Source organism: Artemia franciscana, chromosome 12 (genome assembly GCF_032884065.1).
Source record: "Artemia franciscana chromosome 12, ASM3288406v1, whole genome shotgun sequence".
Lineage (NCBI taxonomy): Eukaryota > Metazoa > Arthropoda > Branchiopoda > Anostraca > Artemiidae > Artemia > Artemia franciscana.
In genome coordinates, this window is record NC_088874.1 from 14,430,429 (window position 1) to 14,444,348 (window position 13,920).

Sequence of the window (13,920 nt, forward strand, 5' to 3'; positions counted from 1 at the left end):
TCAATCGATACGATCACCCCTGGAAAAAAAAACAAACAAACAAATAAACACGCATCCGCGATCTGTCTTCTGGCAAAAAATGGGAAATTCCACATTTTTGTAGATAGGAGCTTGAAACTTCTACAACAAGGTTCTCTGATACGCTGAATCTAATGGTGTGATTTTCGTTAAGATCGTATGACTTTTAGGGGGTTTTCCCCCTATTTTCTAAAATAAGGCAAATATTCTCAGGCTCGTAACTTTTGATGGGTATAACTGATCTTGATGAAACTTGTATATTTAAAATCAGCATTAAAATGCGATTCTTTTGATGTACCTATTGGTATCAAAATTCCATTTTTTAGAGTTTCGGTTACTATTGAGCCGGGTCGCTCCTTACTACAGTTCGTTACCACGAACTGTTTGATACCAGATAAATACACTACAGTAATTAGTGCTATGTACGAGAATAACACTGCTTCGTTTAAGGTAGGAATTGAGGTTAGCAGCTAGTTTATTTTAAAGCAGGAGTTCAGCAGGCTGTGTCCTATCACCCTTTATATGGATCACATTGATGGACTTTGTCTTAAGGAGGACAGGAAAGGCAATAGGAGAACACAGAATCAAATGGGGAGGAAAAACTTTCCTGGACTTAGATTATGCTGACGATTTAAGCATCCCAGATGAAAGTGTGAGCAAAATGAATAAGCTTTTAGAGGTTTTGTGAGTTCAGGGTACTAGAATATATTTAAAAATTAATTTTAAGAAGACTGCGTCGTTAAGGGTAGGAATAACTGAAGATGAAAAGGTTACATTGGGTAGCAAAACATTGATCAGGTGGAGAGCTTCACTTACCTTGGCATTATTATTAGTAAAGACGGTGGAAGCAGTGAAGATGTTAAAAGTAAAAGGCCAAGGCTCGGAGCGTTTTCTCATAGGTGATAACAGTTTGGAAGAATAGGAAGATAGATCTGCAAACCAAGATTAGATATTGGAAGCTACAATGATGACAGCGGTCAAATATGGTTCTGAAGCATGGGCACTTCGAAAAGTGGAGGAAGATTCACTAGAGGTTTTCCTGAGAAATTGCCGACAGATTGTTCTGGGTACCAGGCTGACTGACCGCATTTCAAAGAATAGGCTGCACGAAAAATACAGTTCTATCCCGCTTTATAGGGCTATAATGAGAGAAAGGATGAGATGGCTAGGGCACGTACTGCGGATAAAGGATGACATATTACCAAAGAGTGCTCTTTTTGGCCAACCGTCAAAGGCTAAACGGAAAGCAGGTCGTCCGCGGTTGGGGTGGGAGGATGTCATAAAAAAAATTTAAGCGAAACGGGAAGTTACTGAGAGGGTGTAAAGAGGGAGGCTTTAAATAGATGGGATGGAGGAGGAGCATGCGTAGCTGTGTTGGCCTCAGGCGGCATGATGCTTCTGTGGGTTGTTAGTAGCAGCAGTATAAATCTGAAGGAATGTGCTAAGTTCTGACTAACATATTGCGATACAAAAAAATTCAAGAAATAAATACTTTAAATTCTGCTTACTACGTTTTGTTACATGTGGTTCATTGAGGAGCCGTGCCTATTTTTGTTTAAAGATCTTTTACTACAGTAGCTGGACAGACAGGAGAAGACCACAACCCTGACTACCTTTCCCTTCAAATGCTCCTACTGAAAAAGCACCTGAAAAAGAAAAACCTAGTAAAAAGGCAAAGAATACAGCACTGGATTTTACACTCCTTACTGGTGGTGCTGATCACCATTTCATGGCCCTTCAGCCAGGATGGACAATTGGGGGTTGGGAGCCTTCGATCCTGTGCTTTCGCACACCCTTCCTGTTTACCTTCACCAGATTTATCCAGGCACCAATTTAGAGCTTGAATGACTCTGGCTGAGCTGACAGAGTCACACCATAGACCCCTGTTCCAAATCAAATGAAAACTGACACCAGGACTCGAACTCCTGTTCTCACTGCTATTTATTAAAAAGACATATTAGAAAAACCTTATTTTAACACATATTAAGAAAATACCTTCATTTTCTTCTTTAAAGTCACCAAAATTGAACTTTGAGTCTTTTCGAAATGGTAGTATAGCAAGCATCCTGCCGAAAAACATCATTGCTGCGCATCTTTGCTCTGGATCAACACGAACAAACGGCAAAATTGGGAATTGCGTCCAACCTTTCTATACAAGAGAAAAAGTTCCTAACGTTACTGATGCTTCTATTATAACGAAAAACAAACTCGGTTGTTCAGTAAAACATTTTATAGCTGATAGGTTTTACCTACTTTGAGTCATAAGGACAAACATTTCCCACAAAACATTTTTTTAAAGAAAAGTAAAAAGCTCCATAGAACTAAAATGATCAGAAATTAAGTCAAACAATCTTTCAAGCGTAAAATTGGTCTCAAGACTAGAGCATGACTTCCACTTTACTAAAAGAAAACAGATGAGCATGGATCGTAAGTTTAATATACATTATTGATATTTATTCCTTTATTTTTTTTATGTATTGAAGTCAAAAAAGTGATTTGTATTTTCCGGAGGGGGGGGATAACACCTAGAACCAGTATTTTTATTGGGCTGCAAGAGGGGTCCTCATCAGGGGAGTCAAGAGGCATGGGATATCCTTCAGAGAAAAGGGGTGATGGAACATTTGTCAAAATGAGAGCCCTAAATGCGTTTTCTAGATATGTGAAAACTTGTTTTGGAAAATTATTTTATAATGAATACTGAACGCCCAATAAAAAAGCAAAGGTGGCATTCGCCTGCCCTAAGCCTTCAATAGCACATTTTTCTTCAAGCAGTAGTGAAGAAAAGTAGCTAATTAGTAGAAAAGTAGAAAGAAATTAAGAAAAAGTAGAAAAGTAGCAAGAGAAAAAATCTTCTTTTCTTTTGCCCTTTTATTTCTTAGCACCCAAATTGCCTATTTTACAATATTGAATCTAAATTAGGAAAGGAACAAACTATTATATCTGGCTTTTGGAATAAATTTCAAAAAGTTTATTGTAAATTTGGTATTCTCAACTGGAATATATATAATTGTTTCGGAAGTTATACTTACATAAATTTATATACTGAATTCAAAACAGGAGGCAAGTTTTTTGTAGTTTGACGTTTTTCAGTAGTAAAGTTGTCCTAGTCGGTAACACCAAGGATTTCAAAAAAAATCATTATACACAAATTTTGATGACTGCAGCAAAATGGTAGTACTTTTATATATCCAGCATAAAAAGCTGTTAAGAATTGCCTATGTTTTTATAAGAGTTGAAATTAAAGAATTTCGTGCAAGAATCAACATTTTAAAAAAAATCTAAAAAAGGGATCCAAAGTGGTTACTTTTTTATTTAGATTTATCATCCTTAAGTAAATTAGTAAATGAAAAGGAATTTGCAGCATCTGTACAGCTATTCATGTGGAATAGGTGTAAGTATAATTACTGTAGACTGATCATAATTAAAGTAGTTATTTATGGCTCTAACATCAAGCAAATCACACTTTTACCACACTATTATGGAGAGAAACATACCCAAACATCATAAATTCAAACACCATATCAAAATCCAAGCTTTTTAACCGGAAAGCTCAAGTATGGAGTTTTAGAAGCTTTTGATAAAAGTAAGATCAATCCTACAGCTCCAATACCTCACTCTCTAACCTAATAAAGTTAGGCGTACGGGCCTAATCAGTATTTTAGTTGAACTTACTCAGGGTTTCAATGCCCTTTTACAAAAACTATGGGTAGACAGTAGTCAAAATTATGAGTTACTCTGATTCTTACTATCAGGTAAAATTTTTTTTTTATTGTGAATGTCATTGTTAAGACTTGACAAAATAAGTAACAACAGAAAATAAAAATGGAAAATGTGGTGCCATTTCAAAGATTTGGATAATTTTAATGGTAGAAGAATAACTTGAAAAGCAAAAAAGCTGCACTGGATGAATCTGAAGGAAGGTGCACATTTATCTGTAATTAAGTATTTCTTCGATTATAAATTAGCAAGGGTTAGGTTAGTCTAAAACTTGAGCTAATTAAAAAAAAAATACATGTATTTACAAATCATTGCAGATTGGCTTTAGAAATAGGACAGATAGCACACAATAGGAAGAGGACAAGTCCTATTGCTGTCAATAAGCGTTGGTAGTAAAACTACTTGTCTGTTCCTTCCAAGATGTCCCTCATACCTATTCCACAGCTCCCTGTTGAAAGTTTGAGTGCATTGACAATAGCTACTGATATTATGGCCTTACAGAAGAAACTCCACAAGTTGACACATTCATTGGAGACAAAGGAATTTAGGATTTTCATATTACAAAGCTTCCGCAATAACTCCTCAAATTGTCCCCTAGTGTATCATACTTCTTCCAGATGTATAAGACTATCCATGGTGGCACCAGGTTATAGTAGATTCTAGAGCCCTCTAATACATTAGCTAAGCATATATCAACTGCAGTTTAATCAAAACCATCCTTTAAACAGGTTGGATATAACTGATGGAAGTCAACTCTTAAAAGTTCTTTCAATTATACCAAGCATTTGACTGGCCTAAAGTTGGTTGCTGGTTTTTTTTTTTTTTTTCTTTACTGCTAGTACAATCAATACAATTCTGTTGTCTAAACTTCCTGTAGCCAAATATATATATATATATATATATATATATATATATATATATATATATATATATATATATATATGGGTCTTTTATACTCAGCTCAATGTAAAGCTAAAGTACTAAGAAACGAGTACTGCTTGTATTTCTATTCACATTTCCGTAACTGGCTTTATAAATATTATAGATAGTACTGGATGACATTAGTTTTTTGTTTTTTTTTCCTGGAGACAAACTTTTGTTTCTTTATTTCAGTTTTCTATACTCCTTGTCACAAATCTCACACACACACACACACGCAAAAAAATGGTATAATTATAACTGCACCAATTTTTGGCAACTATAAAATAAACAAAACCCTACTTTTAAATCGTCTTCTTCAAATCGATGCAAGGATACCACTTTGATATTTTCAGTAGCTTTATCATACTCCACAATGCTGAGTTTTGCATCTTTAAATGTTATAAGTAGAATGTCTCTATTATGCCCTGAAAGCCTTGCACTAGCAATTGAAGTGATGTTCCCATTAAATGTGTGCCTTGCAATGTATTCAAATTTTGTTTTTCCAGAATCTAAAAAAAAAATTAATTATGTTCAGGGGCATTCAACTCTAAAGATGGTAGAAAATTCAATCATACGTACACATAGCTGTTTTAAGGGGGCACAGAAGATTAACTGGGGAGGATAAAGCCCAAGTCAGGTGTATACCATTGAAAGCTGTTGCTAATTTATTTTTGCAAGCCACCTGCCTCTACTAAGAAAGACAATAATCGCCAATTTTGGCGATTAAATATCGCCAATTTAATAGCCAATTTTGGGCATATAATGTGGCTTGTGTCAGCTGCAGGTCACGTCATACTTAAAAAAAAACAAATATGAACTCAATTTGTCGTTTGGATTTCTTATTTCTTGTTAAATTTCTCATTTATAATATAGTTTGATAATTCCAGTTAAATTCAAAATATGGTTCATTAATGCAACACTGGAAATTAAACTGTATTGCGTTTTTCTTTCTTTTTCTTAATGACAACTGTGCAAACTGAAAGTAATACTTCTCAAATGAGTTCCAATACATTATTTTTCTACCCTTCACAATGCGGGCATGCTTCATTTTTTTAAGAAACATTTTTTACCCATCAGTAAAAAATATGCTTCACGGATCTACAAAAACTCAATATGCAAAATCAAGCTGCATTACCTTTAATGGTAAAAAAAAATATGTTTTCATGTGTTGGAATTTCTTCACATTGGTTTATTAGGGTTAGGTTGCATTTGTATTCAGCTGTGATGAAACCAAATTTGGGCCATAAAATTACCACTACACAAAATGAATATACAGAAACTGAGCTATGCCAATTAACAGCCCACTGAAGGTGAAGGTTCACCTTTGGGAACCTAAAAAGCAGCCATGTACCTCAGATTACACTTTAAAGGCAAAAGGATACTAGATCCTTCACATCAACCATTAATTCAATCATGAATATTTATAAGATCCATGATGCTCAGCAAAAGCCTGGAAAATACAATATTGGACATTAAATGCTGCGAATATCTATCTTCAGACTATAAGCTTTGCTTCTCTAAATTGGATCTTGAAAATTGCATGACTCTTAATAAATCTTAGTTGATCCCACAATTGAACATGGCTCTAATTGAACATGCCTCTGGCTTGCCTATAAAATTAGCATGACATGAGTAAAACTGCATTCTCTTCAATTTTTTAAGAGAAGAACTGATACAATCCACCTGTTATTAAAAATAAACGACTTGAATTCTGTAGATCCTCTAATATGTTTTTTTTTTTATCACCAAGCCCTTGGCTGGCCAAAGTCTTGTTTTAGTAAATAAATGAATAAAAATAATGCATAAATTTCATAACAATCTTTCCTCTCTGTCATTGTATTTCTAGTAAATCTTTTTTCCCCTTTCCTTTTTGGCTTGCTTTATGGTTTGGGTTACATAAAAAAAACTAGTTTTTTTAACTGAAAGTAAGGAGCAACATTAAAACTTAAAACGAACAGAAATTACTCCGTATATGAAATGGGTTGTCCCCTCTGCAATCCCTCGCTCTTTACGCTAAAGCTTTTAATTGTTTTAAAAAGCAGAATTATGGCAAAGAGTCAAACTTTAGTGTAAAGAGCGAGGGATTGCAGAGGGGACAAACCATTTCATATACAAAGTAATTTCTGTTCGTTCACTATATTGTAAGTTTTGTCCCAATTCTTTAAGAATGACCCCTGAATCAGAAAGGCCATAGAATAAATAGTTGAAATTACTAAAAATACTATAGCATAAAGAGCAAGGTATTTATCTCCTCCTAAACCTCGCTCATTATGCTAAAGTATTTTTAGAACCCCTCATATGCATAATAATCTCTGTTCGTTTTAAGTTTCAATGCTACTCTTTACTTTCAACTGAAGAAACTTTTCCATGTTTATTTTTCCTTTGTTTTTTTATAGTAATTTTAGAAAATCCTGCGCCCTTTTCATTGAATTTCTGTTCCCCCATGACATATTTCTCTAAGGAAAGATCCTCCCACATAGCCCCCTCTCCTCAACCCCACCCCCAAAACCAAAAAAAAAAATCCCCTGAAAACGATTGTAAACTTCCCAATAACCATTATTATATGTAAACACTGGTCAAAGTTTGTAACTTGCAGCCCCTCCCCCAGGGACTGTGGGGGAGTAAGTCATTCCCAAAGACATAGTTATTATGGTTTTTGACTGTACAGAACAAAATGGATATCTCAAAATTTTGATCTGTTGACTTTGGAGAAAAATGAGCGTGGGAGGGGCGTAGGTGCCCTCCAATTTTTTTGGTCACTTAAAAAGGGCACTAGAACTTTTCATTTCCGTTAGAATGAGCCCTCTTGCGAAATTCTAGGACCACTTGGTCGATACGATAGCCCCTGGGGAAAAAAAAAACAAAAAAAAAAAACAAACAAACAAATAAACACGCACCCATGATTTGTCTTCTGGCAAAAAATACGAAATTCCACATTTTTGTAGATAGGAGCTTGAAAATTTAGCTATAGGGTTCTCTGATATGCCGAATGCGATGGTGTGATTTTCGTTAAGATTCTGTGACTTTTAGGAGGTGTTTTCCCCTATTTTCGAAAATAAGGCAAATTTTTTCAGGCTCATAAATTTTGATGACAAAGACCAAATTTGATGAAACTTATATATTTAAAATCAGCATGAAAATCTGATTCTTTTGATGTATATTTTAGCATCAAAATTCCGTTTTTTAGAGTTTCGTTTACTATTGAGCCGGGTTGCTCCTTACTACAGTTCATTACCATGAACTGTTTGATTAAACATTAAAGAAAATGGTGTCCAAAAAGCAAGACTTAATTTTATCTGTCTTAGAAGTTGGCTACGAAATCATGACATCCTGATTTAATAAAATTTCATTTGATTTTATTACTTTTACAACAAAATCCAAAAGTAGCTTAAGCTTTTAGTGTGTTCAATTAATTCAGTAAAATATTATTTTGTTTTATCACTTGGCAAGCAAAATCTTGAGTTGTTTCAGTTGTTGTGTGCAGGTGGGTGGGTCACTGAAGACATCTTCTTAAGGGCAAAATTACATGGCAATAATATCCACACGGTGGCAGTAACTCTTCAAAATTTCTATTATGTACACTTTACAAAAGTCCATATTGTCCTGTGGCAGTAAAGTGGGTTTGAGCTTAGCTTGATAATATGGGATCTAGAGATCAAACCTGGCTGTAGCAAACATTACAGGACCATTGCACGGACAATAGTAGTCAAGAAGCATCGTAAATCCAATTACTTACTTACAACCATACAACCACAACCACTTCTTGAATTTTAGAAGACTCTAAGTTAAGCTAAAGTAACAGACCTATTGGCCAGCTCTCATTTTACCAGGCAATGTTTTATCAGTTTTTTTTACCTACCACACACAGGCTTAGTAGCCAACAATAACATTTCTTCTTTATTCACTATTTTTCTAACCTCTGTTGGCTTTGATATTTTCTGACATATAGGTGAAATGGCAGTGTTTAAGTGGCCAAACAGAATAGGAAGAAAACATGACCGAATTGTTTAATTTGGTAAATTTTTTGTTGTTCATATTATTGAGTTACCATTAAAGTGAACATACCACTCAATGGCCTTTTTAAGTTATTTACAAATATAATAATTGCTTCTACTGCAAATTCAAATTTAAGCACTTTGAGCTCTTGAAAATGACCAAAATATTTCTAGTTTTTTGTGTATAAGAAAAGCTTCAAACATTGGTCTCAAACTAGCTGTTTCATTATGAATCCATATTTTTATATAATCCACAAGCACTGATTTTCCATGAGGAAGTTTGATAAATAAATTTTAAATATTATGCTGTTTTCTTCTTCCTTGATGCCAAATGTTATGCATTTTCAATAAAATATCAAAAATATCAAAACCAATAGAAGAAGGTGTAGATATGCCCCACAAGATTCTAATCCAAAGGTTAGGTTAGCTCAAAAAGGGCTTACATTTGAATTTACAATAGAGGTAATTATTATATTTGTAAGGAGTTCAGAAAAAGGCATCATATGGTATGTTCACTTTATTTTTTTTTATTCAACTTAATCTTGACAAATCAATTGTTTGTAAATTAAATAATTTTAAAAAAGTAGATTTATATTGAAATAGTAAAATCTAAACCAAAGTTTTAACTGATTTTTATATCAAAAATATAGTAAAAAAATTGTAAATTTTTCACTGGTCATATTATTGACTTACCAATAAAGTGAACATACCACTAGATGCCTTTTTACATGTTCTTTATGAACATAATAATTACTTCTATCGCAACTTCAAATTTAAGCACTTTTTAAGCCTTTGACTAAATATTTCTGACCCATCTTTTTCTGGTATTTGGGTATAAAAGGCTAAAAACAAAGGTCTTAAACTTAATGTTGCATAATAAATTCATTTTTTTAATGTTATATAATCCACAAGTCCTAAATTTCCATGATTAAGTTGAATAAATTTTAAAATTGTGTATGCTGTTTTCTTCTTTCTTGATGTGTTTTTGATTAAATATTAAAAATATGAATGCCAATGGAAGAAGGTGTAGATAAATATCCCATGAGGTTATAATCCAAAGCAGTGTTTAAATTTATAATTTATAAACATATCAAATTTATATTAAATTTATTAAATTATATCAAATTTATAAATGGATTTATAATAAAACAGTAAGTTTGAAACCAATATTATAAGCATTTGTTATACCTAAAAACTATAAATATTTTGGTCATTTTCAAGAGCTCAAAAAGGCCTTAAATTTGGGTTTGCAATAGAGGCAATTATTATAGGTTATTTGTAAAGAGCTTTAAAAGGTAAATGTATCACAGTTCATATAATAGACTTATCAACACAGTGAACATACCACTCAATGCCTTTTTTTATGCTCTTTACAAATATAATAATTGCTTCAATCACAAATTCAAATTTAAGCACTTTTTGAGAAAATGACAAATTTTCAATCAAAGTAGGCTATTAATTATTGGTCTTTTTCAGAAAAGTAATACTATTGTTGCTCAGTACTGTTTTTTTAGTCATTTTTGACAAATAATACTAGATTTTCTCAGTGCCAAAATTATTTATAGCCTAGATAGGTTAGATCAAAAAGTGCTTAAATTTGAATTTGCAGTAGGCTAGAAGCAACTATTGTATTCGTAAAGAGCATAAAAAAGGCAATGGGTGCTATGTTCACATTATTGGTGAGTCAATTACATGAACTGTGATACATTTACCCATTAATAAAGGCACTGAGTGGTAGCCTATGTTCACTTTATAGGTAAGTAAATAAGACTTTTGCAGGTATTTGCAGGTAAATTGTATGAACTGTCTAATATTTAAATTTTTTAAGTTTCATAACCATGTTTTCTGTTCTAGTAGGCTATAGGCCTATTACTTTAGGCTGGGTTTGTTACTTAGCTATAGTTTGTGGAAAAATTGACAAAAATTTAATTTATTTGTGGAATTTTGGTCATAATTAGTTCTTTTCTATTCTTAAACTCTTTTCATACAAACAAATAGCCAAAACCACCAGGTAGTATAGGCCTACCTGAATCACTTTGCTTATGTGATCCGCTAAGACTTTGATCACTGAAATCAGGCAAAAGTCTGTATGCCGTAATAAAATTGACTCCAGCAACTATAAGATGTCTTTCGTATCTGCTAAAAAAATTGCAGTAGACAGCATTTTCTATCCCCGTGGGACGCTGAAGTTCTTTGTAGTAAAAAAACATTCCCGCCCTTCTACCCTAACGTGCTCAGATTTTGAAATTTGGCAATAAATCAAAGTTTCCGTCAAAGACCTTTTTTACTTTGAAAAAATTAAGGGTAAAAGGCTTTAAGGTTTCGTAAAAAATGGACAGTAGATGAAAATATCGAGGATAACAAATAGAGATACTCCAAGCCATAGGCAAGAAAGTCTCGTTATAAATATGAAAACATTAGAAAAAAGTGAAAAACAATATGTAAACAAATTATATTTAACTACAAAACCACAAAGAAAACAAGGCTGATTTTCAGCCGGCAGAAAAAAACGAATCGAAAAAAGGAAAGTAAATATTTAGGCAAAGACCTCTGTTGTACCCTTAGTACTGAAAAATCACAAGGAAGCTGACCTTTTCAAGTGAATATTAACAAAGCAGAAGAAATTCTAAATCAAACAAACAAAAAACGAAGCTGAAAGACTTGATTGATTATTCACAAATTATATTAGGCAAATATTATCTTCTTACGGATTAACTTAGCTTGTCCACTGAACTGATTATTATTGATACAGCGTTTTAAATGAATAAGAATAATACTCGGTTATCTATGTGCTGATTTATCGTAAATTGGTTTTAAAGAAATATTTATTTTTAAGGCAAGGTTTCTATTTATGTATTTTTAATTTCAATTGTCTCCCTAAGAGATTATGATGAACTATTTACTACTATTGCAAACAAATCACCGCAGCACCATGCCACGTGAGACCAACACAGATGCGGGCACTCCTCCTTCATTCCAAACGATTCAAAGCTTCCCTTTTTACACCCTTTCAGGAAGTTTGCATTTACCTTAAAGCTTTCTTTTTGACATCCTCCAACCTCAACCTTAGACGGCCTGCTTTCCGTTTAGCCCTAGACGGCTGGCAAAACAGACAATCTTCAGCAAACTGCCATCCTATATCTGCAGATATTATCTTAGCTATATTAATTAGCTTATCAACTTTTCTCTCTTTATAGTCCTAGAGAGCAAAATTGAAATACGTTTTTCGTACAGCCTACTGTTTGAAATACAGTCAGTCACCCGGGTAACAAAAACAACCCTTAGGCATTTTTCTGGAAAAGATCAATATTTCCTTTACAAATGACTTATACTAGAGGCTCATTTTTAAGATTTTGTGCTACCTCAGGATCTCTGACTCTAAAAGTATGATTTAATTTCTTTAAGTTAGAAGGATTGCTCCTTTAAAACTTGAATCGGATAAGGATTTTTGTAGGAAATTCAATGTTAAATATTTAGATCATCTTTTTTCTACTTAATGGTGGTAAAATATGTAAGATCATAAAAATTTTGAGTGACTACAATATATTTTACTCGTTGCTAAGTGCAGTAGAAAAGAAAGACACTGGTTAGGACCTTCAAAGAGTTAATTAAGGTTATTTCCAAAATCTTTACCGTCCAAAACTGGTATAAATACGAGGGGCTTTTCAGCAATGAATGACTTTAAAAATGCATTGTCCACACCATTGTATGTTATATACACAATAACACACAAAAATACACATATGTTTTACGCAGAAAGGCAACATGGCCTAAAAAGTTATTCAATACTAAAGAACTAGAGCAATTACATCTAATGCTTTTCTTAAGGATCAATAAAGACAAATCGTTTTTTGGAAATTGAACACCAGCATGACCTCAGAAAAAAAGCTATATAAAACATAAAGATGATATTGAAAAACAATCTAATTGCTCTAAGTCACTTTTATGCAATTTTTACTACTATTCCATGAACAATATACTTTATTTAGATACACTAATTGTTAGACAGATTTCAACAAAATTTAAGCAGGGTTTGTGTTTACTTAAGATTTACAAACAAGCACACTCAATGCTTAATTTTGTTATATCCTAATTTCTAAAAAGTAAAAGATTCTTACATTTTCTAACAGTTTTCCACCAGTTCACTGAGCATAATCATTTGTGACAATTTACCCTTGGTTAGTTTGGCTTCTCTATAAAATGCTTGAGTGGCTTAGCCTCTAAAAATGCTAGAAGGACAACAAAATTAAAAAAAATATATATACAGATAAATCAGAAAAACATTAACATATTTTTCTAAACTTGGAACTTTTTTAAAGAAAATTTTCAGCAAAACCAATGCACAGGTTCAACATTGTTTTAGGTCATCCCCCCCCCCCAGTAAAAAAATATACATTAAATTTTTTTATATATAATCTGATACAACATACTTTAAAAATTTTTAATGAAATATTTGAAATGAGAGGCGATGTTTCCCGTGAGAATTTTACAACCTATATTAAAACAGTAATTTAAACTTTTCTTAAAAAAGAAAAGCAGGATGTTTGAGAATATATTGTGGGGCACTAAATATTTTTGGAAGATTTTTTGGGAATTATGAAATCAGACTTTATTTTCATGAAAACCTGAGAGTTTTACTATGTATTCAAAGACAATGTAAGTCTTTTTCATAGCAATATTCAAAATTTACCTGTAGTGCTACCAGTAGTGCCCCTATCATTCCAAGTTTTGGCCTTGCAATCAAGCAATTGTACTGTTAGCAGATGTCTTCAGCAATGCTAGTAGCAATCCTCACTTGTAGACATTTGAATGTGTCAGCTATGCTGCTCCCTGTTTTGTGCCACTCTGAGAAGACTAGGGAGGTTGTGGTCGGATAAGGTTTTCTTCCAGCATTTCGGAGAGCCAAGGACCATGGATGTGACCTACGAAGGCAATTTTTGGTAGTTGGTCGTTGGACATGGCCAAGCCACCTGAGTTGTTACCATTCAAAAGAAAAGAATGAACTCACTTTTTATATTCAGCTTTAAGCCAAGTATTCAGTCACAGTCTCAAGTAGTCGAAGACACAAGAACTAGCAGTCTCAAATGTAAGTAGCTACAATTGCATTACAAGCAGTTGTAATCCCAACTAGTCGCAGTCACAGTTGCAAATAGTAGAAATCGCAGTTGTAAATAGTTACAGTTCCAATCAATAGCAGTTGTCGCCGTAATCTCAAATAGTCTTAGTCCATAATTGTTTCAATTGCAGGCTACTTTTGCAGTATTAGCAG

At 33.2% G+C, this 13,920-nt stretch overlaps 1 protein-coding gene across 1 annotated transcript in view; it reads right to left on the reverse strand.

Moving 5' to 3' along the window:
• The window catches only part of LOC136033722 (cleavage and polyadenylation specificity factor subunit 1-like), a 97,205-nt gene extending 86,296 nt beyond the window's left edge, over positions 1–10,909 (reverse strand). The window contains exons 1-3 of the mRNA XM_065714613.1: positions 10,678–10,909; positions 4,957–5,165; positions 2,014–2,167 (exon numbers count right to left, since the gene is read on the reverse strand). Coding sequence (XP_065570685.1) covers positions 2,014–2,167; positions 4,957–5,165; positions 10,678–10,861 — 547 coding nt within the window. The 5' untranslated portion in view covers positions 10,862–10,909. The remainder of the gene's footprint in view (positions 1–2,013; positions 2,168–4,956; positions 5,166–10,677) is intronic.
• Positions 10,910–13,920: the final 3,011 nt, after the last annotated feature.